Genomic DNA, 23,379 nt, shown 5'->3' with positions numbered 1-23,379 from the left:
TAGGGCCGCGCTGTGGGGCGGCCGGCGGGGGGAGCGCGAGGATGGCTGTGGTCGGGCTCTCCGGCTTCAGTTCGGGCTCCCTGCCTGCCCCACCGCCCCGGGTACCACGGCCACTCAGGCCTGACATCCGCTCTCTAGTTGATCTTGATGAGCTCGGCTCCCCGCAGGACCAGAGCAGGAACGCTACCTCGGTACAGGAACTTAGTCGCCAAGATAAAGTTCCGCTGAGCAACCATGGAGCAAGAACGTGGTCTCGGCCGCAGTCTGCTTCTCTGCGGAGGCGCTGCGTGGGGCAGGGCTGCGGGGCGGGGCCGGGCCGGGCCGCGGGGCAGCCAATAGCACGTCAGGGGGCGGAGTCACAGAGGCGTGCACTGCGTCCGGACACTGCCGTTACAACAAGGCAGCCAATGGGAGAGCCGGGGCGGGGCGGCGCGGCCAATGGCGCGGGCCGGTTAGATTCAAAGGTGCCTATAAAGTGTCCTGTACGCCCATATCGGCCCGAGTCGGCTTGTGTCCGAGCGCCGCCATGGCTCTGCGGTCCGATGGCCTGGACGAGCTGCCCGCAGCCTGCCTGTCGCCGTGCGGGCCGCCCAACCCGGCCGAGCTGTACAGCGAGGAGCGGCGCTTGGCGCTCGAGGAGCTGGTGGCGGGCGGCCCCGACGCTTTTGCGGCCTTCCTGCGACGCGAGCGCCTCGGCCGCTTCCTAAACCCCGACGAGGTGCGCGCCATCCTAAGCGCGGCCGAGCGGCCCGGCGAAGAGGGCGCGGCAGCGGGGGCCGAGGACTCCTTCGGCTCGTCGCACGACTGCTCCTCCGGCACCTACTTCCCCGAGCAGTCGGACCTGGAGCCGCCGCTGCTGGAGCTCGGCTGGCCCTCCTTCTATCAGGGCGCCTACCGCGGGGCCACGCGCGTCGAGGCGCACTTCCAGCCCCGCGGCACGGGCGCCCGCGGCCCCTATGGCTGCAAGGACGCGCTGCGCCAGCAGCTCCGCTCGGCGCGAGAGGTGAGCGCCGCGGCCCGGCTCCTCGGGTCACCTCGGTCCCCGGTCGGACGGGACACTCCCTTCAAAAATGGGAAACTGAGGTCTGCTAGGAGCGCGAGCCGGGTGGTCCCGGGGTCCCCGACTCGCCCCACTCTGCGTGTATCCCCTCGGATCCCCGATCTCCTCCCTGGCCGCTCCTCGTGGCAGGGGAGAGTGGGAGGAGTCTCGGTCCCCAAGAATGCGGATTGTGCCCAAGTTCCAACTCCTAACATTCACATTCCCTGGGAGGGTGATCAGAAATCCTGCTAGTTCCAGCTTTCAGTTAAAACCAGTTGTCAGACTGGCTGTCAGCCAACTCTAGATCCCACTTTCAGGAGCTTCTTAGGAGATGCAATACCTAAGAAGCGCATAACCTAGCGGAAAATTCCTGAAAGCTGTCCCCAGAGACAACTGCGGGGCATTAGGAATCTATCATTGCTAGTCACCTGCACGTGTCTTTTGTTGTAGAAAGCAGATACATACCAGAGTGGCAAAGTGAGCCCCGACCCTTTTCTCTCCTGCCGGCCTGGAGGGGAAGTTGCTTCTTCAGTGAATGGGTGGGGAAGGGAGTTTGCATTTCCATAGGCTGGAAAAAAGAAAATGCAGATACCCCTGCGTTAAGTCATCTCTCTCTTCACAGTGGGTTTTGGTGCAGTTGTCTGACTCTTAGTGTGACAAGGTATTGGGGTGCAGTGGGAGGTTTTGTCTCCCTGCCAGCCAGGATGAGACTGCAGCAGGGTGCTGGGTACTAGGGGTCTGGGAGGAAGAATGCGGCCCAGAAGGTGGGAGGGGCGGGTAGGGTGTGGCAGCAGACACCTTTTTCCAGAGCCATGATCAACTGCCACCTCGCTTGCTGACTGGCAGTGCCCAGCTTCCTGACTGTCTGCCTGTGCCAGAGACATGGCAGGTAAAGCCCCAGGCCACGGTAAGACTTGGTAGGGCTCGTACCTGAGTGTGGTTATGATATCTGTGCATCAAGGCAGTTGAAGTAGCCAAGAAGGGACAAGCCCTGACTTACCAGTGTTCCTGCGCCGGGTGCTCTTTGCCTGATGGTGGGGTTGCAGTGGGTAGGGGGTACAGTAGGCTAGTGCCTTGCCTTTGTGGGAGTAGGTGTGGGCCCCAGCTAGGCTGTTAACAGTCCTGCGGTGCTTTGGGTGTGCTGAGGCTCCTTTTGATGCAGCAGACACTTGTGGGTTCAGAGGGAAGATTGAAAAGATGGAAAAAGACACCATTTTAGGATAGGTGTGCATTCCCAACAATCACGTCTGGGGGAGAACTTGGGCACTTTGAACTTGAGAAAAGTAATGAATGGGTCTCCATGAAAGAGAGAGGAATTGCCCTAGCCTCTTGCTTACATCCAATTTTTAGTGGTAGTGGAGGGGCACTGGAGCTAAGACCAGAGGGAAGACTGTCCATCAACTCACGCCGGCCTTAGAAGGGGCTCAAGGCTGATGCTCAGACACCTTTGTCTTGTAGGCGTTCTGTAATGCATTCCTGGGTAGACCCTCCTGCCTTGCTCTGTGCCCTAGTCCAGCTACACACTTATATGTTCAAGATTCTGTATTTGGAACCTGGGCAGTTTTAACTGAGAAAGGTGGTATGTTACCTTTAAATCTGATGAGTATTTTCAATGTCTCTGCCATATGCCAGATTGCTTGCTTATTCAGAGCCTACTGTGTATTGGACAATGTGCCCCAGGGGCTGGGGCCACAGGTGAAGGACATGATCCTTGCTTGCACTTGAGAGTTGACAGTCTGCTGGTGGGAAGCAGTGAGGAAGTTGCTGCAGGCTGAAGAAAGAAAGCTTTAGGAGTGATGGTGACCTTGGAGCTGGGTCCAAGAGGATGGGTGGGGCTTGCCAGACCAGAGGACAGGGACCGGCCCAGAAGTGTGAAAACACCTGGCATTTTTGGAGGCAGCCAAGTTCCTCACAGCTGGAGCAGAGAGTATGTGGGGCTTTAATGGTAGGAGAGGAGGCTGAAGGGAAAGACTGACGCCAGACCGTCGAGGGCTTCGCACGCTACTGGAAGGAGCAGTGGGGAGCCATTGAAGGTTTAGAGGGAGGAGAGGAGCTGATCAGATTGGTGTTCCTGAGCAGTAAATCCTGGCGAGAGCAGGAAGGAGGATGGGTTAGAGAGCGGTGAGACTGGTGTTGAGGTGGTTGTAAGGAGGGGCATAGGGATCTACATATGAGAGGAGGCTCTGTGCTAAGGCAGTGCTGGGGCTTAGGCAGGGGAAGAATTTTAGGTAGAATCGACAGGACTTGGTCATTCGATGGACCGGAAGGGTAGTGAGTGAAGGGGCAGGAGAGTAGGCAAGGCCAAGGAGAAGGTATAGGAAGAATTGAGTTTTTTTAGCTTGGGTGAGTGGTGATGCTACGAAATTAGAATACAGGAGAAGAATGAGGCTGAGGGTAGGGATGGGGAGATGAGTGGGATTTGAGACATGCTAAACTCGAGGTCTCAGACACCATCTATCTCTTTTATGTAAAAAAAAAAAAAAAAAAACCAAAAACCCAAAACATAATGCTTTCTCTGCCAGGCACTGTTCCAAGTAACCCTAAGGCAGGTGCGATTATTAGCTCCATTTTGCGGCTGATGAAATTGAGGCATAGAGAAGTTAAGTTGCCCCGAGGTCACACAGCCAGGGAATGACAGAGCCGGGACTCAAACCGAGGCACAGCATCTCTTAACCGCTGTCGGCCACCACGCTCTGCCTTGTGCCATGTGGAGATAAGGAGGTGTCACTGTCCCCAGGTGGACGGAGATCAATGGAGGAGACAGGTGTTAGAGAGCTAATCTGGTGGCTGGTCCAGCGCTGCTGCGCCAGGTAGAGGTGTGGGTTGTGTACACAGGAGTGGCTGTGTCACTCCGAATACATCCTTTGAAGTCCAGTACCTATGACAGAGAGGACTGTGGAGATGTAGGTCTCAGGCTGTTTCCGGACGAGATGAGAAGCCATTCTGCGTCTGTGTTCAGATGGCGAAAGCGCTTGACGGTGTGATTGAGCACTTTTAAAGGATCAGTTTCTGTGCTAAGCCCTTTACCTGGACTCTCTCAGTTAACCCTCCCCAACCTAAGAGGAGGCCACAATTAAGAGACCAGGCACAGAGACGATAAGTAGCTTCCCCAAGATACGGTTAGTGTGGGACAGAGCTGGGCGTGAGCCCGTCTGCCTGGCCCCTGAGCCCGGGCTCTCGACCACTCACCACTCCGCAGGGTCCCCTGCCATGAGGGAGGGTTGGTGCTTTGGTAGTTTTCAATAAGCTGGGGGGTTTTTAAGGGTTTCTTAAGATCTGAACTTTTAATTTCCATGTTGCATATTGAAGAAAAAGGAAAATGACGATGACAGGACTAGATCTCCCCTTGGCAGGAAGGAGACTGGAGTGGGCAGGGTACAGGCACAAGAAGCCAGGCTCACTTGGTAAATGGTGGTGTCTCATCCTGGCTCTGCAGCCTCAACGGATGGTTCTGGGATGGGTCCTCATCCAGGACTCATGTTGCTGTTGGAGCCGTTTAGGCTTGTAGGGCCTCTGGCACTGAAGAGTGCTCAGTAGGTACAACGGAGACCTCTCACGTGCACCTTTGATCATTCAGCAAGTGAGTTTGCCTGCCTGTCTGCTCAGCAAGGACTTGTCCCAGGGCGGGTGGGACCAGGGCTGTGAACATGCCAGTTCTGCCGTTGGCTCAGTTCCTGCGCACCTTTCAAAGCGTGGGTCTGCTGCGCTGAGGGAGGTACAGCACCTGGAAACACACGGTTTATGTACAGCGTGGCTTCTGAGTACAAGCTGACTTGGTGCTCAGTTGAGCTTCACCAAAGCTGGAGGAAGTACTGTTTTGGACTTTTTTTTTTTTTTTTCCCCCCTCTGGACTTCTTGAGAGCTGAGATGTTTGCTCTTAGGAGAATTTTGAACTACACAGGATTTCTCCCTCACACACGTACTCTAGAATCTATCCCTGTGCTACTGTATTTGTTGATGAGTCATTCATTTCTTTGTCTCTGTTGCCATGTGAATCAGCGTTGGGCTGGGCTCTGGCCCCCACAAATCGGGTGGGAGTGGAGACCTTGCCTGGAAGTGCTGTGTGCCCTCCCTTGGTGATGTGCCGTTGCCGAGGCTCTTGGGATATTCCTCGTGTCCGGATGGGAGCTCACAGACAAAGCTCACCCTGTTAGGAGGTCCTGCACTCTCCAGAGCCATCACTCTTAGCAGCTGCCCATTCCCTACGAGCTTTTGTTCCAAAGGGGCATTTTTGCTATGACCTCACCCTTGGGCATCCTTTTGATAACCTGAGCATTTGTAAAAAGCTGTCATCGTGTTGACAAAGAGTCCTGCCTCCTAGGAGGAGTAACAGCTGAGGATTCTGTTGGAGGCCCCCCGGTGTGCACATGGATGTATCCAAATTAAGGCCCTCCTGATCTTGCACAATCCTCCTCTGAGTTGCAATTGAACCTGTGCAGTGTGATCAGTTCCTATTCGCAACCCAGGGCAGGCTTTCTCAACCTCATCACTCTTGACGTTTCCGACAGGATAACGCTCTTTGTTCTGAGGGGTTGTCCTGTGCATTGTAGGATGCTGAGTAGTATCCCTGGCCTCCATCCAGTGGATGCCAGAAGCACTGGCCCCTGCCAAAAAATAGTCATCACGTTCAAAAATGTCTCCCCTGGGGAGGGGGTCAGGGGAAGAAGGAGTTACTGCTTTAACGGTTAGAGTTTCAGTTGGGGATGATAAAAAAGTTTTGGAAACAGATAGTGGTGAGGGCTGACGACATTGCAAATGTAATTAAGGCCACTGAATTGTATGCTTAGGAATTGTTAAGATGGCAATATTATATATGTTATATATTTTACAATTTTAAAAAGTGTCCCCAGACATTGCCAAATGTCCTCTGAGGGGCAAAATTGCCCTTGGTTCAGAACCACTGTCCTAGGAAATCTCACCGATGCGTGAGATGCTGCCCGCCAGACTAAGTGTGGCTGCTTTTTATCCCTTCCTTTTGGTTCTGTGTGTCAGGTTAAGGATTTCGGAGTCTTTCGCCATTTCAGTTCTTTCTTCTTTTTAATTGTGGCAAAATATATGTAACAAAATTTAGCACTTTTTTAGAGTGTACAGATCAGTGGATTAAGGACATTCACCATCACCACATGCAACCATCACCACCATCCAGGTCCAGAACTTGTTCATCTTCCCAAGAGGAACCTCTGTTCCCACTGAACAATAACTCCCCATTCCCTCCTCCTCTCAGCCCCCAGCAACCACTGTTCTGTTTTCTGTCTGCCATTTCATTTCTTTATTCTTTTCACCTGGCATCCATTGGGCAGTAGAGAAGCTGCAGAATTATTCTCTGGTTCCTTTATGGATAAAGGATAAGTTCTCTCAGGAAGAAAAGTAGTAGGCCGACTGGCTTTTTTAAAGTCTGGATGCAAATGATAGAACCTCTGGAGGGGAATCTGGCAATACTCAGCACAATTTCAGTTGTATTTACCCACTGACCTAGCAATTCCATGTCTGTGTATCTGTCCCAAAGATACACTGGCGAAAAATATGAATAGGCAGGGTCGGTGGCGGAATTAGGACTAAGACTAAGACAGCTGCCGTATAAGGGCTTTCTGTGTGCCAGGAACTGTCAAGTGTTCTCTCTTGACCAAACCCACTGCAAACACTACAAGGTGGGTAGCATTATTTGCATGTTGTAGAAGCCAACAGAACGGAAGTAACTTGCTAGAGGGTACACGGTGATCAGAAGTGGAGAAGCCTGCATCCACGTCCAGGTCTAACTCTGTAGCCTGTTCATGTAGCATCTCTGCCTCCCAAGGTTTCCCGATTTAGTCAATTCAGAGTTAGTCAGCAAAACCGCCCGCAGAAAGAAGTGCCTGCTGTCCTAGGGCACTTCAAGTTGCCTGACGTTTGCTCTGCAAGTTATTTTGTGTTCTTAGTGATCATCCTTTGTGATGGGCTCAATCTCATATACTTTATGGAATACTCTACTGATCCTTCCAGGATTTAGTCTAAGCTTTCAATCATTTGAAGACTGAACGTTAGATTTGTTTGCGATAATGTTTAATCTAATACTTTTTTTTTCTTTTTTGGCCGCACCGTGCAGCATGTGGGATCTTAGTTCCCTGACCAGGGATCGCACCTGTGCCCCCTGCATTGGAAGCACGGAGTCTTAGCCACCGGACTGCCAGGGAAGTCCCAATCTAACACTTTTTAATAGGTAGCTCTGGGGTCAGCTGGGCTGAAATTCCAGCTCCTGCGTTTGCCTAAGTGTGTCACCTTGAACAAGTCACCAAACCTCTGCATGCTTTATTTTTCTTATCAGTAAATTGGAGATAACAATTAATGGGGTTTTCAAATCTCAAGATACCTCTTTAGAGCTTCTGGCAAACAGAAAAGATTCCAGTTCTACGTGAAAAGTAACATAAACAGGGTCTGTGCAGAATACCCCAGGGACTGCTACCCGTAACCACATGGATCACCGGGTCCCATGGTATAAATCATCGAGGGATGGTTGGGAGTGACTGAGGGAGGTAAGCCCTGAGGTTTTGTCACCTGCAATGATGACATGGGACTTGACGCAGGAGTGGCTGCTGTAGATGTGGCTGGAGAAGAGCAGGAACAGCGTGGGGACTGGCGGCAGACCAGCCATCCAGCCTCCGACCGCTGGGTGTTTCCTCTTTAGGAGTCATGTTAGGACCGACGTGCACTGAGTTGCAGATGGGCTTTTGACCCTGGATCGGACACTCACAAGCCACCACTTGCAGAGCTTTCCAGCTCTAGGAGAGCGCGTAGGCTCTTTGTAGCATAGGCTGGGACAGGGCAATACCCACTGTGACCATGTGGGCACTTGATGGGCATGGCATGCCCGCCTGCCCACATGTCTCTCCTTTGTCCATCCCGCAGTATGACTCAGGGAGTGGGAGTGATGACCACTTTCAAGTCCAGGTGCACTTCTAGGGCCCAGCAGCCTGCAGCATGGACGCCAACACCTAGGAGATGTGGCCAGCCCTGCAAAGCAGACACTCAGCTGGCTAGCGAATGAGCCCAGGTCATTGCTCAGTTCAGAGAAGAGTCTGTCCCTTCACAGACTTGAGAAGCCCCAGGTCTAGTTCAGCTGCGCCAGACTTGGTTGCATGGGGGCGGGGGTGGGGCGGGGCTGAGGGCAGAGAGTAAGGGGGAGCGGGGATGGGGTCTGGAAGGAAGGAGGGCCTTCCTGCTGACTGCTTCCACCCATAGGGCTGTTCTTCCTCCAGAAGTCTTTTAAGGGTCCTGCTCTAGAAAGAGGAGGGGATGTTGGGTGCAGGGGGAGTCAGAGGAGAAGCATCTCCGTCTACCCTCTAAGTACCCTGTGGGCGTTCAAACCCAATTATTTTCAACACACAGGAAAGGTTGAAGCTTCAAAACCAAACAATGAAACTAACAGCAAATTAGATACTGACTCACTACCTAACAAAAGTGGTGTTCACCCAATTGTTTTGTTAAATGATAAATCAAAATTCAGTTTGGCAGGCGCCTTATGCTGTGGGCCCCGCTCCTGGGGCCCTGCTTCCAGCGACCCTCCAGCCCTCTCTAGCCCGGCCAGCTGGGCCCGCTTCCTCGGCTCTGTCCCAGTGGCACCTGGGTGCACATCCATCGGCCCCGTCGCGCTCACCTCCTGTCTCTCCTGAGGACGGGGACTGACCCCGGATTGATTTTCTCTCACTTTCTCTTATGGCCTCGACTCTCATTCTCACATGTGTGTATTCAGAACCCCTTTGTGAGGTTTTACTGCCACCTCCAAATCAGTTTCAAAACCTCTCTCTCTCTCAAGATTGTTTCTGTTTCTGTTTCCTGTTTGTGTGGACCTGAATCAGCCTCCCTCCACCCCCATCTCTCCTCCCTCAGCCCAGGGAGAACATTGCTTACCTCTCCCACGGGCCCCTTTCCCTTCTCTGTGACCCTCACGGCTTCCCGCCTGGCCCACCGTCGAAACCTCTATCGCTGATTTTTATTCTTTCAGTCTTTAGTCCTCCTAAACATTTGCTGAACCTAAAAAGCTACCTAAGTGCCTGCTGTGTTTCAGGTACTTAGGTATGTGGCCCTGTGTTGCAGGAGGGGGGCCACATCTCCAACCAACACTTCCAGCATCAGCTTCTTCTGTCCTGTTGGGTTCATCACTGAACTCATCACTCATCCTAAACCTCCTCCCCTCCGTGGCCTGTATGATCCTGACACCTTGGTTGGCGTCCTGCACACTCACCTGTCTCTCAGTCACGTCCTGTCGCTCCCTCTCTTGCATACTCTGCGTTCCAGCCAGACTGGGACGTACCCCATCATTTCCTACATCTTCCTCTGCCATCATGTGGCTTCCTGCCGGATGCCCTCCCCTTTGCTTCTCCCCTGTCCAAATCGTCCTGATTTGTGATTCAACTCAAAGGCCATCTCCTCCAGGAATCCTCCTTTTCTCTCCTTTGGTAAACATTTGAGGGCCTGTGTTGGGTCTACGCCTGCAAGAGAGATGCTTTACTGTCTCTCCCTACCCCAAAGTGTTCCCCTGATTTCCTTGCCTGTTACAGTACGTATCATTTTCCTTCCCTGCAGCCCGTGTCCTCTCTTTGTGGGTAAGTCAGGTGCATGTCAAATCCTTTATAGCCATCTTTCTACCTAGCACAGGGTTCAGTCCACAGTAGACTCTGAGGTGCTGGCTGCATTTGAACACCTATTTCATGCCTGAGCCAAGCCCTTTCCATGCTTTGTCTCATTTAATCCTCACAACAGCCCTCTGATGTAGATGCTAAATGATATTATCCGTATCTTCCAGAGGAGGAAACTGAGACTCAGAGAGATTAAGCAACTTGCCCAGAGTCACACAGCAGTAAGCCACAGAGCTGGGATCTGTGCCCACGCCTTTCTGCCTTTTAGCCAGTAAGTTGTTTGGCCTGAATTAGTGGGATAGATACATCTCCAAGTAGGATGTATAAAAATGCATTGGAGGATATAAACTTCTGAAGATGCCACCAATTTAGAAGGAACACTTTTTATTTTCTAAATCACTGTCTCCAGTGGGGTTTAGCTGTACCCTTTGCCAAGAATAGCTCACAGCTGGGGCTTTGGCAACATTGGAGAAAGGGAACCAGAGAGATAAATTGTCTTTCCCAGACTCCCTCACAGCAATGACTTCCTGGGAGCTGGCATTTCTGTGTCCCTCCTCCTGGTGGACAAGACTCTGAGGTGTTAGAGATGGACAGTAAAATCGTCTCTTTGTCTCTGCACTTCTTTTTTTAAAATAAATTTAAAATAAATTTATTTATTGATTTATTTTGGGGGGCTGCGTTGGGTCTTTGTTGCTGCACACAGGCTTTCTCTAGTTGTGGCGAGCAGGGGCTACTCTTCGTTGCAGTGCGCGGGCTTCTCATTGCAGTGGCTTCTCTTGTGGAGCACGGGCTCTAGGTGCGCGGACCTCAGTAGCTGTGGCATGCGGGTTCGGTAGTTGTGGCTCGCGGTCTCTAGAGCACAGCCTCAGTAGTTGTGGCGCACGGGCCCAGGTGCTCCGCGGCATGTGGGATCTTCCCGGCCCAGGGCTCGAAGCCGTGTCCCCTGCACTGGCAGGCGGATTCTTAACCACTGCGCCACCAGGGAAGCCCCTCTGCACTTCTTTGATACCCAAATACTTAAGGGGTAGTGACTCTCGGGTACTGGCCTGAGTCCTCTGGGCCCACAGAGATGAATCAGTCCCGTTGAGGGGCCTCTGCTCTCACAGACCTGTAAGTCAGTCACCTTAACGTTCAGGAAAGGAGTTAATGTGATTGGAAGAGACTCATATTTTTACTGATGAGGTTCCGAGGAGGGCAGTACATTGCAGCTCCAGCCTGCAGAAGAGCTCCAAACCTTGGCTTTGGGGAGCCGTTTCCTAAGGTGACAGCCCTGGCTCTGACCCGATGCAGGGGCTTGTACGAGACCTGCATGTTTTGGTTCCCCCGCAGACCTGCCAGGAATTAGCTGATGGCCATGCTTTCAAACCTGCAGAGGGTGTGATTAGAGGCTTTGCTGCTGGAGCGGCCTTTCTTTAAGCAGGAAAGCCAGGAGCTGGGAGATGTTTCCCTGCGCTGAACTGTCTGGACGGCTTAAGCTCTGGACTGGTCAAGTGAATCAATGAACAGATACCAGAGGGATCTCTTGTACTGGGCACTTGATGTAGCATAGTCATTTAATGCTCACGACACATCTGTTTTGCAGCGAAGGAAACAGACTTTCGAAGCAGCTGTAATCTGCCCAAGGCCACGTGGCTGAGGTGGCCCTTAACTGTAGTGTGTGCTGAGCGGGGAAAATTGATTAGGAGGCACAAATGGAGCCGGGTCGTTGGGGAGCAGAAAGGACTGGTCCAAGGTGCAGGGCAGCATCCTTAGGACATACTTCTGTGCTCTTGTTGCGGGCTTGCGCCGCGGACAGACACCAGAGAACTTCAGAGACCACCTTTTACAGAGGAGGGGCTGGCGCTCTGGAAGCCATTTGGTTCGATTCTGACAGGTGGAGGGAGCAGACGTCATGAAGAGGTGATGTGCAGCGACAGAGGCAGGAGGTGGGAGAATCGACTCGCCTGGTTCAATCAGTTTCAAGCCATGAGTTGGTGGTGGATGAGGTGGCCCTTTCTAGATTATAATAGAAAATCATATTATGATCCAAAATCAGACAATAAAATCAGACTTGGAGACTGGTCTACCCAGAAGGTGGGCCTCAGAGAGACTCTAAGTTTTTACATACCTGTTTTACAGACATAGACAACAAGTCACGTGTCTAAAATGATGGTGGGTTAGCCGCAGAACCTAGATATCTTGCTGGTCTGAGCTGAGCTTGTGAGACGGGGGTTTTAGTAAAGGAAGAGAGTTGAATGGAACAAGTTCATAGGAGGTCAAAGTAGTGGATGAATCTATAGTTTTGAGAAATTTGCAGTGTGGAGGCGAGTGGCTGGGTCAAGTCCAGATTTGTAGCATACAGTGGCCTGAGCGTCTTTGGAGACGGATGAGAGTCCACGGTGAGAGGAAAACTGATACCGCAGAAGGAGAAGGAAGGAAGGGTATTGTAGGACAGGGGTCCTTTCCCAGCTCTGAGACGGGGTCCAGAGTCCAGACAACGAGCTGTAAGGTGGTGTCCTTGTGGGTTGACCACTGGCTCTTCTCTCTGCCCCACGCCCTAGGTGATTGCAGTGGTTATGGATGTTTTCACGGACATCGACATCTTCCGAGACCTGCAGGAAATCTGTCGGAAACAGGGAGTTGCTGTCTACATTCTTCTGGACCAGGCTCTGCTCTCTCAGTTTTTGGATATGTGCATGGATATGAAAGTTCATCCTGAAGAGGAAAAGGTTTGTGTTACACTGTTTCTAGTTTCACCACAGTCAGCAAATAATGACTGAGCATCCGTGATCTCCCCATTGGTGGTGGTCTCCCCGTTGTAAGGGAGGGACCTGAGGCCGTGAGAAAAGTTGTTCGCCTGAAGCCTCACAGGAAAGAAAGACAGAGTCAGGTTCAAACCTTGGCCTCTCCCTCACGTCACGATGCCTCTTAATGGGGAGCTTGTCTGTTGATGGCAAGAGGCTGCCTTGGAAGCTGCTGCTTTTTTTTTTTTTTTTTTTATCAGTCATCAATTTTATACACATCACTTTATACATGTGAAGCTGCTGCTTTTGACTGCAGCACTCGTTGGCTCCAATTTTAACCGTAAGGACCACTGTTTACTGAGTCCTGCTGGGTCCTTGGCGCCGTCCTAGGCTCTTGACAGTGTTACGCAACTTAAATCCTCACAGCAGCCCCATCAGGTGAGCGGCGTTAAGCCTGTGTTTCATATTGGGAAGTGGTGACACCAAGAGCCCAGTGTCTACACCTCGAAAGTAGTGGGATGGAGTTTCCCCATCTGTCGGCCTGCCTGCAGCCCCAGTGTTCTTAAATCACTGTCACATGCTGCCTCTCGTTTCTCATTATTATAAAATTAGACTTATGTCCTTTGCTCTGAGCATGAAAGTAATTTGAGCTTAAGTATTTAAATGTAAGGTTATGTAACTTAGCAAGCTTGTTCTCTTCAGTAGAAAGAGGCAAGAAAAATAGTCATTTATTACCGCATTCACTTTTTCAAAATTAAGCAACTTAAGAGCTTCGGAACAATTCATCAACTTGGTTCATCACCTTAATTCATCAACTTAGTTTCTCACCTATGTGAGTACCTACTCTGAGCTACTCATTGTTCCAGGTACTGGAAACAAAGCAGTGAGCAAAGTGAATGAAGAGGTTGGACTTTGGTTCTATAGGCTACCGCGTAGGGGACGTGAACTTTTACCACCTTGTTATTATCAAGCCATTTGGTTTACACAATTTTGACTGTTTAACTTCTCTTGAGAGCTCTTGTTGGTTGTTCTCCCTCAAGAGGAAACAGGATTGGGTTTAATTAGGTAGCTACTAACTTGTCACGAGTGCTTCAAAGCAAATCCATGATGGAGGTAAGGCTTGGAGCTTGGAGACGGAATGAAACAGTCAGCCCTGTGACCTGACAGTCAATTTAAAAATGTGTCAGGTGGACCCAAGGGAAATGCAAGTCAGGCTTGGAAAGCGCATGGTCATCTAACCAGATGTTCAGTCCATGCCTGCTCTGCCGCAGAGCCTGGTGAAGAAATTGAAGGTGTCGATGTTTAATTTCAAGGTGCTCTTGCTGTAATTGAGGCTGTGTGTAAGCAGCAGGAACATCACGGAATCGCCTGGCCACGGCTTTGATCGAGTGACTGGCTCTCATTCATCCACTCGGCAGAAATCTAGGAGTATTTGCTGACTCAGTTGCCTGCTGACTTGGTTGCTGCCTTCGTGGGTGTCTGGATCCTCTAGGAAGGGTCAAAAGGAGATCTGTCTTTTTGGCCTCACCCATGTTTATCACGTCTTAACTTCTTCCTCGGGAAGCACCTCTTTGCCATGGTGGCTTCTCTCACCAGGGCCTGTGTGTGCTGGTGAATCTGCCCCTCACCAGAAGAAGTGGGGGTGACTTCTTCTGCCCTGGTGCTGCGGCTGGTCCAGAATGTTGGGTGTCCTGCCTGCAGGAGCTTGGTCACACGTTTGTGTGCAGGCACTCAAAAGCACTTTGATTGTAAATCAACTATACTCCAATGTAAAATAAAAATTTTTTAAAATTAAAAAAAAAAAAGCGCTTTGACCACAATCACAGAGGCCTACGTAGCATTCAGATAAGTTCCAAAGGAAAAGATGCACAAAACCACACTGAAATCTGCCCACAGTGATATTCTTTATGCTTGTTATTGTATGTTGACCCTTTGCCCTTTGAAGCTCTGCTCAGGGATCGTCCGGGAAGCCCTCCCCTGCCAGCTCCATGTGCACCTCTATGGAAGTTTCTAGGTTTTGTTGTCTGTTTTAATTTTCATTTTGAAATAATTTGATTTACAAAGGAGATAGAAAAATGATATAAGGCATCCCTGAATACTCTTTGCCCAAATTTTCTAAATGTTTACATCTTACAAACCTCAGTATAAATTTCAAAATCAGGAAATAAACTTGATATAGTACTATCCTCTACTCTGTAGACATGATAAATTTCACTCATCATTCCATGAATGCTGGTTTTCTTATCTAGGATCCAATCTGGGACCATATCTTGCATTTAGTTGTCATTTCTCCTTAGCTTCCTCTCATTTGGAGCTGTTCCTCTCTTTCTTTGTCTTTTAGAGTCTTGACGCTTTTGAAGAATACTAGCCAGTTTTCTGTAGAATTTGGGTTTATCTGATGTTTCCCCATGGTTAAATTCATATTATGCATTTTGGTAAGAATATCGCAGAAACAATGTTATACTATGCCCTAATTTTTTTGTTTTGTCTTTTGTTTTTATTTAGAAGTAATGATAGATTCACAGAAGTTGCAAAGATAGTACATAGAGGTTTCCATGTATCCTTCACCCAGTTTCCCCCAATAGTTACACCTTATGTAACTTACAGCATAATATCAGAACCTGGAAATTGACATGGGTACCATGTGTGTCTATTGTTTTGTGCCATTTTATCACATGTATACATATGTGTACCCACCACTGCCAGCAGAATACAGAGCTGTTCAATCACCACAAAGATCTCCCTCATGCTGCATCTTTATAGTCACATTCACTCCCCTCTCCGTGCCCTCCCCTGCATCTTTCACCCCTGGCAACCACTAATTTGTTCCCCATCTCTGTAATTTTGTCATTTAGAGAATGTTATATAAATGGAATTATACAGTGTGTGACCTTTTGAGCCTGGCTTTTTTTCATGCCCTTGAGATCTGTCCAAATTGTTGTGTGTATCAATAGATTGTTCCTTTTTATTGCTGAACTGTATCATATGGTATGGTTGAACCATAGTTTGTTTAACCATTCACCCATTGAAGGACATTAGGGTAGTTTCCAGTTTTTTACTGTTGTGAATAAAGTTGCTATGAATATTTGTGTACAGGTTTTTGTGTAGATGTAGGTTTTCACTTCTTTGGATGTTGTTATGTCTTGCTATAGTGTTTAATCATTACTTTTTAAAAAAATTAATTAATTAATTTATTTATGGCTGTGTTGGGTCTTCGTTGCTGCACGCAGGCTTCCTCTAGTTGTGTCGAGCAGGGGCTACTCTTCGTTGTGGTGCACGGGCTTCTCGCTGCGGTGGCTTCTCTTGTTGCAGAGCTCTGGCTCTAGGTGTGCGGGCTTCAGTAGTTGTGGCACGGGGGCTCAGTAGTTGTGGTGCATGGGCTTAGTTGCTCCGCAGCATGTGGGATCTTCCCGGACCAGGGCTCGAACCCGTGTCCCCTGCATTGACAGGCGGATTCTTAACCACTGCGCCACAGGGGAGTCCTGGGCTATTATTTATTAGCAATGCTATTAAACTAAAGAGGAGGAGAAACATCAGCTTAGCTTCTTTAAACCCTTGTTAAAATGTTATCTATCACTGGCATGTTTTCTTTGATGATTTTATCCCCCCACATTTTGTTTCAAAGTCATTTCTTGGATTCTATTGTTCAGTGTCTCCAAAAAGTGAATCTTCTAGAGCATGTGTCCACATGAACCGAAGGTCTCAAAAATAAGTATGCATGCATAAAAAAGCATGCAAGAAGATGAACTAAATGTGAAGTAGCATTACTTGAGTCCTGAGAATCATCTGGCTTGTGTGCTGTGGGTGTTGTTACCGAATGGTAACCGTGAACCGCTGATCTGCTAGTAAGCTTGTCTGTTTGGAAATTGTAAACTAAGGCTTCTTTTATCATGTGCTCACTGGATCATTCATTTCTCCTTCTCCCACTTCCCCCACCAATAGCTGATGACAGTTCGGACGATTACAGGAAATATTTACTATGCGAGGTCAGGAACTAAAATTGTTGGGAAGGTTCATGAAAAGTTCACACTGATTGATGGCATTCGTGTGGCTACAGGCTCCTACAGGTGAGTTTCTGACTCGTCCATGCTTATTAATCTGAACTTTTTAGAGGAAGTGTGCTATATAAAGGTAAAAGCTGCTTTTTCCTCTCAGTATGAGCCTCTATGGGCAAGCCTTTTGCTATGTGTGCATCTGTGTGTGTGAGCCTATTAATCAAAGCCTCCTCCTCTGGAAGGTGGTCGGGCTGGGATCCCCTCCCCTGCCTCGTGGTCCACAAACCTAAAGTACAGAGGTTGAAACTTGCCTGGAGACCCAACAGTGAGGGAGTCCTAGATTCAAGGCTCAGCCAGGGCTTCAGTGGATGAATTGGGGCTTAAGAGAGACAGGAACAGTCTCAACTCCTGTTCCTTGGGGCCTTTGACCCCCCTCGTCCCTGCCCACTTGAAGGGAAGGGCAGTTGCAGGCATCAATCAGCCTCAGTGCGGAGGGCACAGCTGAAGCTGCCCCCTTACTTTAATCCTTCACCTTCCTTCAAACCTTGTGATTTGGTGCTTTAGTCTAGAAAGTACCGATCCATGCTTCTGGCTCCACCTTTGAAGTCTCACGTTGGCACGGCATCTGAGGGTAGAGAGCAGGGAAGTTGAATGGAGGGTGGAGATAAAGGGTGGTAAACACCGATCTCCAGAGGTTAAGATACACCATTTTTACTTAGGTCTCTCTGATGGTGGTGTGTTTTGCCACCTCTGTGTTAGACTCTGATGTTATACGTGAAGTGTGTCTCTACAGTTTAAAAAAGAAAAACGGGGACTTCCCTGGCGGTCCAGTGGTTAAGACTCCGCACTTCCCCTGCAGGGATCATGGGTTTGATCCCTGGTTGGGGAGCTAAGATCCTGCATGCTGCACGGCCCCCCCGCCCCCCAAAAAAAGAAGGATAGAAAAACGTATTTTTGAAGAAGCATGCATCCCTGAGTGATAACTATGTGTCAGCCCTGCGTAAAGGTGGGTGTGCAAAGGCTTGTGCAAGGTAAGGCCAGCAGATCAAGGAACTCTTGGTGTCTTTCTTTTCAAACAGTACTGTCATTGCTTGGAACAAAATTTGAACTCTTCTTGGAGACTTTCTTTCATAAGGTGTTTGGAAATAACAGGAGGAAACTAGATTTTCACCCAAAGTAAGATTTATCTGTATTACCCAAACTTAGCTCCAAATGGTTTTTTGGCTGTTCTAAAATATAAAATATAAAAATTACCCCCTACAAATGAAATATGCTACCATTGAGGATGAGGATGAGGATGGCTTCTATTTGTTGAGGACATTTTAAAATCCTGGTGTTAGGTGTCCTGTTTACATGATTTCACTGAGGGTTTCTTTCTTCTCAGGCTCTGAAGGCAGCTGTCAAGGTGAATTTGCATTAGCCTAGGTTCTCGGTTGCAAGAGACAGAGTTGCTACTATGTTTTATGATTTCTTACGTAAAACACCCTACTCCTGATACGAATTTCTGTATCAGTGCGGTGACTTCAAGTGCAGAAAGCTAACTCAAACTACTGTATGCAAAACGGAATTTACTGGCTCACATAACTTGAAAGTGTAGAAAGGTACCGTTTGTTTTCAGCTCACCTTGACGTAGGGGCCATGCATTCATCAGAACACTGTCTCCTGGTTCTGCTTTTCTCTAGTTGATCTTTTTGCTCTGTCAGGCTCTCCATTTGCAGGCAAAGATCCAGGCTTCCTCACGTGGCCTTTTAGTAGCTGTTTCTCAAAGAGGGAGACTTTTTCTCTCTGCACTGGTATCAGTCCTGGCAAAATTCCCTGGCTCTCGCTAGCTCACATGCCCACGCTGCATAGGTCCCCGCATCCCAGGGGATAGGATACTCCAGCTGGCCTGGCTCACCTGCCCACCTCTGTTGTGACTGGAGAGGGTGCATACATGAAGCTGTCTGGGCTGGGAGGGGGCAGGGCTCTGTTACCATGGGAAGGAGGAGGTACGCTGGACAGGCAGGGGCGCACGGCCACTTGTCAGCTCTAAATGTGCACTGAGCAACAGTGTCGTTAGAATGACAGTCCTGTCTCCCTTTGTGAAAACGGCAGCGTGGAGGAGGGACCGGGGCCCAGTCTAGGCTCTGCCACTAGCTTCCCCCTGTGACGTCGCTAGGCACCTTCCTCGCTTCTCACAGTAAGGGCGCTGGCCTAAGTGCTTTAGGAACCCTTTCTAGTTTTTAGCAACTCTGAGGCTGAGGAGTGTAAATTTTAGCCTGTTGGTTGAACAGTGGCCTTTTTACTCTTGTGTTAACGCATTCCTAGGTTATGTACTGTGTTAAGGCAACTTGCAGTCACACTACATGGCAGGTGTGCTGTCACCAGAGTTGTGACTTATGTCTCAGGATATCTGGGCTTTATATTCAGGTTGACAATAAGTAAATGAAGATCGCTCATCCTTACCTGCTTCTGTTTGTTTGTTTTTAATCCTCAAGTTTTACGTGGACGGACGGCAAATTAAACAGCAGCAACCTGGTCATTCTGTCCGGCCAAGTGGTTGAACATTTTGACCTGGAGTTCCGAATCCTGTACGCACAGTCAAAGCCCATCAGCTCCAAACTCCTGTCCAGCTTCCGGATCAGCGGTAGGTTTGACCATCTCATCAACCAGAAACCACTGTGCAAGGAGCTCACGTTGGGCAACCTGCTGCGGCTACGGCTGGCCAGGCTCTCGAGCACCCCCAGGAAGGCCGAGCCGGGCTGTGAGGAGGGCCAGGCAGAGGCCGGGCGCGAGGACTCCGAGGCCTCCACCATCAGTGAGGAGGACGGCTTCAGCAGCCGCAGAGACAGGCCGGAGGGCGGGAGGGCGACCGACGCCACCACTCAGACGGAGCCAGGAGAGGAGACGCCCGCCGTGAGCATGAGTGACGTGGGGACACAGGCCAGCATGGCCACGGCGTGCACTGGCACCCAGACTGCAGTTGCTACCAGGGTGGTGAGCTCCCAAACCGCGGTCCAGACCGCGTCAGCCACCACCCAGACTGACATGGACGAGAATGTTCTCTCCTTTCTGGGAACCCAGGCTAAAGAGGGGTCAGCAGTATCAAAGGTGTCTGTGTCGCGATCCTCCAGTTTGAGGTCTTCTGCCTCTCTGTCCTCCCAAGGCTCTGTGGCCAGTTCCACTGGCTCCCAGACTTCCCTCAGAGCCAATGATGTCACACCTGGACACCCCAAGTACTGGAGCACCCCCCACTTGGATCTGTGCTCTGGGGACTCATTCAGAAAGTTGAATAAAGAGCGGCAGTTTCACTTTGCCGGAATCAGGTCCCGGCTCAACCACGTGCTGGCCATGCTTTCCAGGAGAACGTTCCTTACTGAAAACTACCTCAGTTTTAATTCTGGAAGTTTTGCCAGATCATCAGCTAATTTGCTGGCTGTTAGAGAAATCACGCTTTATCCCTCCTATCAGTGACTGCTCCACACGTTCAGGGCGCCTGGCTTCACCCAGGCTTGCAGTAGACATCGTCGGAGCTTCCCGCTTTATAGAATGTCTCCTGTCCTAATTGCCTTTCTTTCACCCTGATTTTCTTTGAATTCTGTAAACCGCACATTATTTTACATGCTTTATTTTTATTTTGTTCTTATCATGTATAAGCCAGGTCTTGGTTTTATGGTTTCAACACTATCGGTACAGTTTCTTTGCACGATTTTAATACTGATCTCTCTTCGAGAGAATGTTTCAGGGTTCTCAGGTAATTCAGATAAGAGATAAAATATGTGTTGCATTTTTCTAGGTTTGTATGCCCTATTGTTTTTCAGGTTTGGAACGCTAGTTTTCATGATCAAAATCCTGTTTAGGAAAAAACTCAAAACTCTGTTTCTTAAGTGTTTATCTCTTCTTTAGGATATCTGTGTTCTTAGCATTAAACAGATGTAAACAACTCTTGTTTGGTGGTTGCTCATGTCCGTTTTTTTGTTTTTTTCTTTTCTCTGGCACTTTTCTGTTTAACTGTAGGAGTGTGTTACAAGTAAATGCACCTAATATCTATTTGTGCAGTTTTTGTTTGTTTTTTTTTAAATAGTCTTGGGGTGTAGAAGTAGACGATCCAAATTATAAAAGAGAAAATATCCATTTAAAAGTTAGATGGGGGCTTCCCTGGCGGTGCAGTGTTTAGGAATCTGCCTGCCAATGCAGGGGACGTGGGTTCGAGCCCTGGTCCGGGAAGATCCCACATGCCGTGGAGCAACTAAGTCCATGTGCCACTACTAGTGAGCCTGTGGTCTAGAGCCCGCAAGCCACAGCTTCTGAGCCCACATGCCGCAACTACTGAAGCCTGTGCGCCTAGAGCCCATGCTCCGCAACAAGAGAAACCACGACAATGAGAAGCCCGCGCACCACAACGAAGAGTAGCCCCCTCTCACTGCAACTAGAGAAAGCCCGCTCACAGCAACGAAGACCCAACACAGCCATAAATTTTAAATAAATAAATAAATAAATAAATAAGAGATAACAGAAAACAAGCGTCAGGGTCATACCTTCCTTAGCGATATGAATATTGATGTCACTAGCTCTATAGTTTGAATGAGGAAACTTGCCAGAAATCGCAGGTTTCTTCACGTGCTCTAGCTTGTCTTTTTCAAAGAAGAAGCTTGAGCTATTTAGACAAGGACCTTAGTTCTGTTCTTCTCTGCCAGAGGAGGCCTCAGTGTTCATTCCTGGATTCACCCTGATATTAACTGTAGTGGCCCCATGAGCCTAATTTCATCAGATGGGTGTATTGACCATGATTTAGCAATCTAATATCCTGGAGTAGGGGCGAAAGAGGGCACTGACAATTATCCCAGATTCCTAGTCCAGTGGCAGGCAATGTGACTGGTTTCTACACCCTGCTAATCAGGATTGGTATGCCTATGGAATCCTGTTTTTGTTTAGTCTCCTTTGTGTGTGCAGATGAAAGGAAGAGAGGTGATGGCTTCCTCCTTCTTCTGATTTGACTGGAGTAGAAGAGATTGTAATAGGGGAGGGTGTTGTCTGCCACATAGACACGTGCTAATGCATCCAGATCCTTAGCCCGCCTGTGGGTTTCCATGTGTGCACCAGGATTCCCTTCCAGTCACCAGGTTATTTGCTGGGTTAGTGCCATAATTTGGACTGGGAGGCAGGCAGGACAACTGGTTCCTGTCTGGTTGTAAACAATTCTGGCCCAAGCCTCAAATAAACATATTGTTATTTGAAACCATTTACAGTTTTAGATAATTTCCTATGTGCTATCTGTGACCCTCTCATCAATGCAGTGATTGGACAGCTGTTATTCTCAGTTTTCAGGTGAAGGAACTGAAGCTCAGATTAAGTTGCATATTCAAGGTCACATGATTGGTAAATGGTGACACAAGCATTTACGCACAGGTTTTCAGATTCTGAGTTCAATGCTCTGTGATGTGACTATTTCTCTACAGGGAGTATGGAGGCATTAGAGGGCGTACCTTTTTTTAAATTAAAAAACTTTTTTTGGCCATGACACGTGGCTTGTAGGATCTTAGTTCCCCGACTAGGGATTGAACCTGCACCCTCGACAGTGAAAGCGTGGAGTTGTAACCACTGGACCGCCAGGAGATTCCTGGGTGTACCTTGAGGGATGGCAGTTAATGCAATGGTGAATTGAAAACATTAAAACTTAAGCTCATTAACAAATATAGGTACGTCTGAAATTTCAACTCAGTGTGCTGTGTGGAGCTTTTTTTTTTTTTTTAATCAGTCATCAGTTTTATACACATCAGTGTATACATGTCAATCCCAATCGCCCAATTCAGCACACCACCATCCCCACCCCACCGCGGTTTTCCCCCCTTGGTGTCCATACGTTTGTTCTCTACATCTGTGTCTCAACTTCTGCCCTGCAAACCGGTTCACCTGTACCATTTTTCTAGGTTCCACATACATGCGTTAATATACGATATTTGTTTTTCTCTTTCTGACTTACTTCACTCTGTATGACAGTCTCTAGATCCATCCACGTCTCAACAAATGACTCAATTTCGTTCCTTTTTTTGGCTTCTGTGGAGCTTTTAATAGGCATTCATGAAAAAGTCTCTGCGTTCAGTTTGGGAAATGGATCAAATAAATTTAAACAGGATTCTTTGTTGCGGGACTACTCAGACTTTGGAATGAGGTAATTATCACGGTGGCTTTCTCAAGAGGACGCCAGGTATATGGCCTATTACAAACTGACTTGACAACAGAGCCCTCTTTTTGTGGAATAGGATGCAAAGCCATTATTTTCTGAAAGTGTTGCCAGCGATTAGAAATAAGAAAAAGAGGTATATGGAATCCTAAGAAAATGGCCTGGTTTCTCAGAGTAAGCAAAGCTTTTCTGGCTCTTGAGTGTGGAAAGAATATCATTATAGGGTGGAATTTCTCAAGGTGAGATCTGAGGACCACCTACATCAGAGTCAGCTGGGGTACTTGTTTAAAATGTTGACTTATTGGCCCTACTTCCAGGGGAGGGGAGGGTGAGTATGGCAGACTGTTTGGTTCAAAAATATGTTACTGTCTTGCATGTGGAAATGTCTGCTCCTCATTCCTTTGGAAGCAGGAATACATCCATAACACGCTACATTAAAAAAGGAGTTCTCAGGGCTCCAGCATAACATGCTACATTAAAAAAGGAGTTCTCAGGGCTGCCAGCCTTACAGTAGAAGTTGAGTAGTAGTGTATTTCTCCTACATTTAAAAAAAAAATGTGTTGCCCCTCCCTGGGAGAGAATTATATGTCCATATCTGTTTAATGTCAGACTTGGCCATTACAGACTTGGCTGTAAAGATTTCAGTATATATGTCTGAAAGATAAAAAAACATAACCACAATACCTCCATCACACCTAAACAACTTTGATAAAAATTTCTCGGTATCATCAAATAGTCAGTGTTCAGACTCTGCTGTCTCATGATTTTCTCCCTGATGAGTTTGAATTAGAGAGCCATACAGTTTGAAGTTCAACCCAATCAGATGGCAGGGTCGACATGCTTGAAA

The 23,379-nt window shown here is 48.7% G+C and overlaps 1 protein-coding gene and 1 non-coding gene across 2 annotated transcripts; both read left to right on the top strand.

Annotated features, from left to right (window-relative positions):
- Nucleotides 1-506: 506 nt before the first annotated feature.
- FAM83D (family with sequence similarity 83 member D) lies at nt 507-20,291 on the top strand. The gene is made up of 4 exons (XM_036827545.1): nt 507-1,003; nt 12,192-12,359; nt 16,317-16,441; nt 18,847-20,291. Exons 1-4 carry the CDS (start codon nt 527-529, stop codon nt 19,820-19,822), a joined length of 1,746 nt encoding a protein of 581 aa, XP_036683440.1. The 5' UTR covers nt 507-526; the 3' UTR covers nt 19,823-20,291.
- Nucleotides 20,292-22,902: 2,611 nt separating this feature from the next.
- Nucleotides 22,903-23,078, top strand: LOC118882128. The gene has a single exon (XR_005016682.1). It is a non-coding gene; the product is annotated as a small nucleolar RNA U109 (small nucleolar RNA).
- The last annotated feature ends 301 nt before the right edge of the window (nt 23,079-23,379 follow it).

Source organism: Balaenoptera musculus, chromosome 15 (genome assembly GCF_009873245.2).
Source record: "Balaenoptera musculus isolate JJ_BM4_2016_0621 chromosome 15, mBalMus1.pri.v3, whole genome shotgun sequence".
NCBI classification, from domain to species: Eukaryota; Metazoa; Chordata; class Mammalia; order Artiodactyla; family Balaenopteridae; genus Balaenoptera; species Balaenoptera musculus.
The sequence above is the reverse complement of the archived record's forward strand: the minus strand, read 5'-3'. Positions and strand labels throughout refer to the sequence as shown.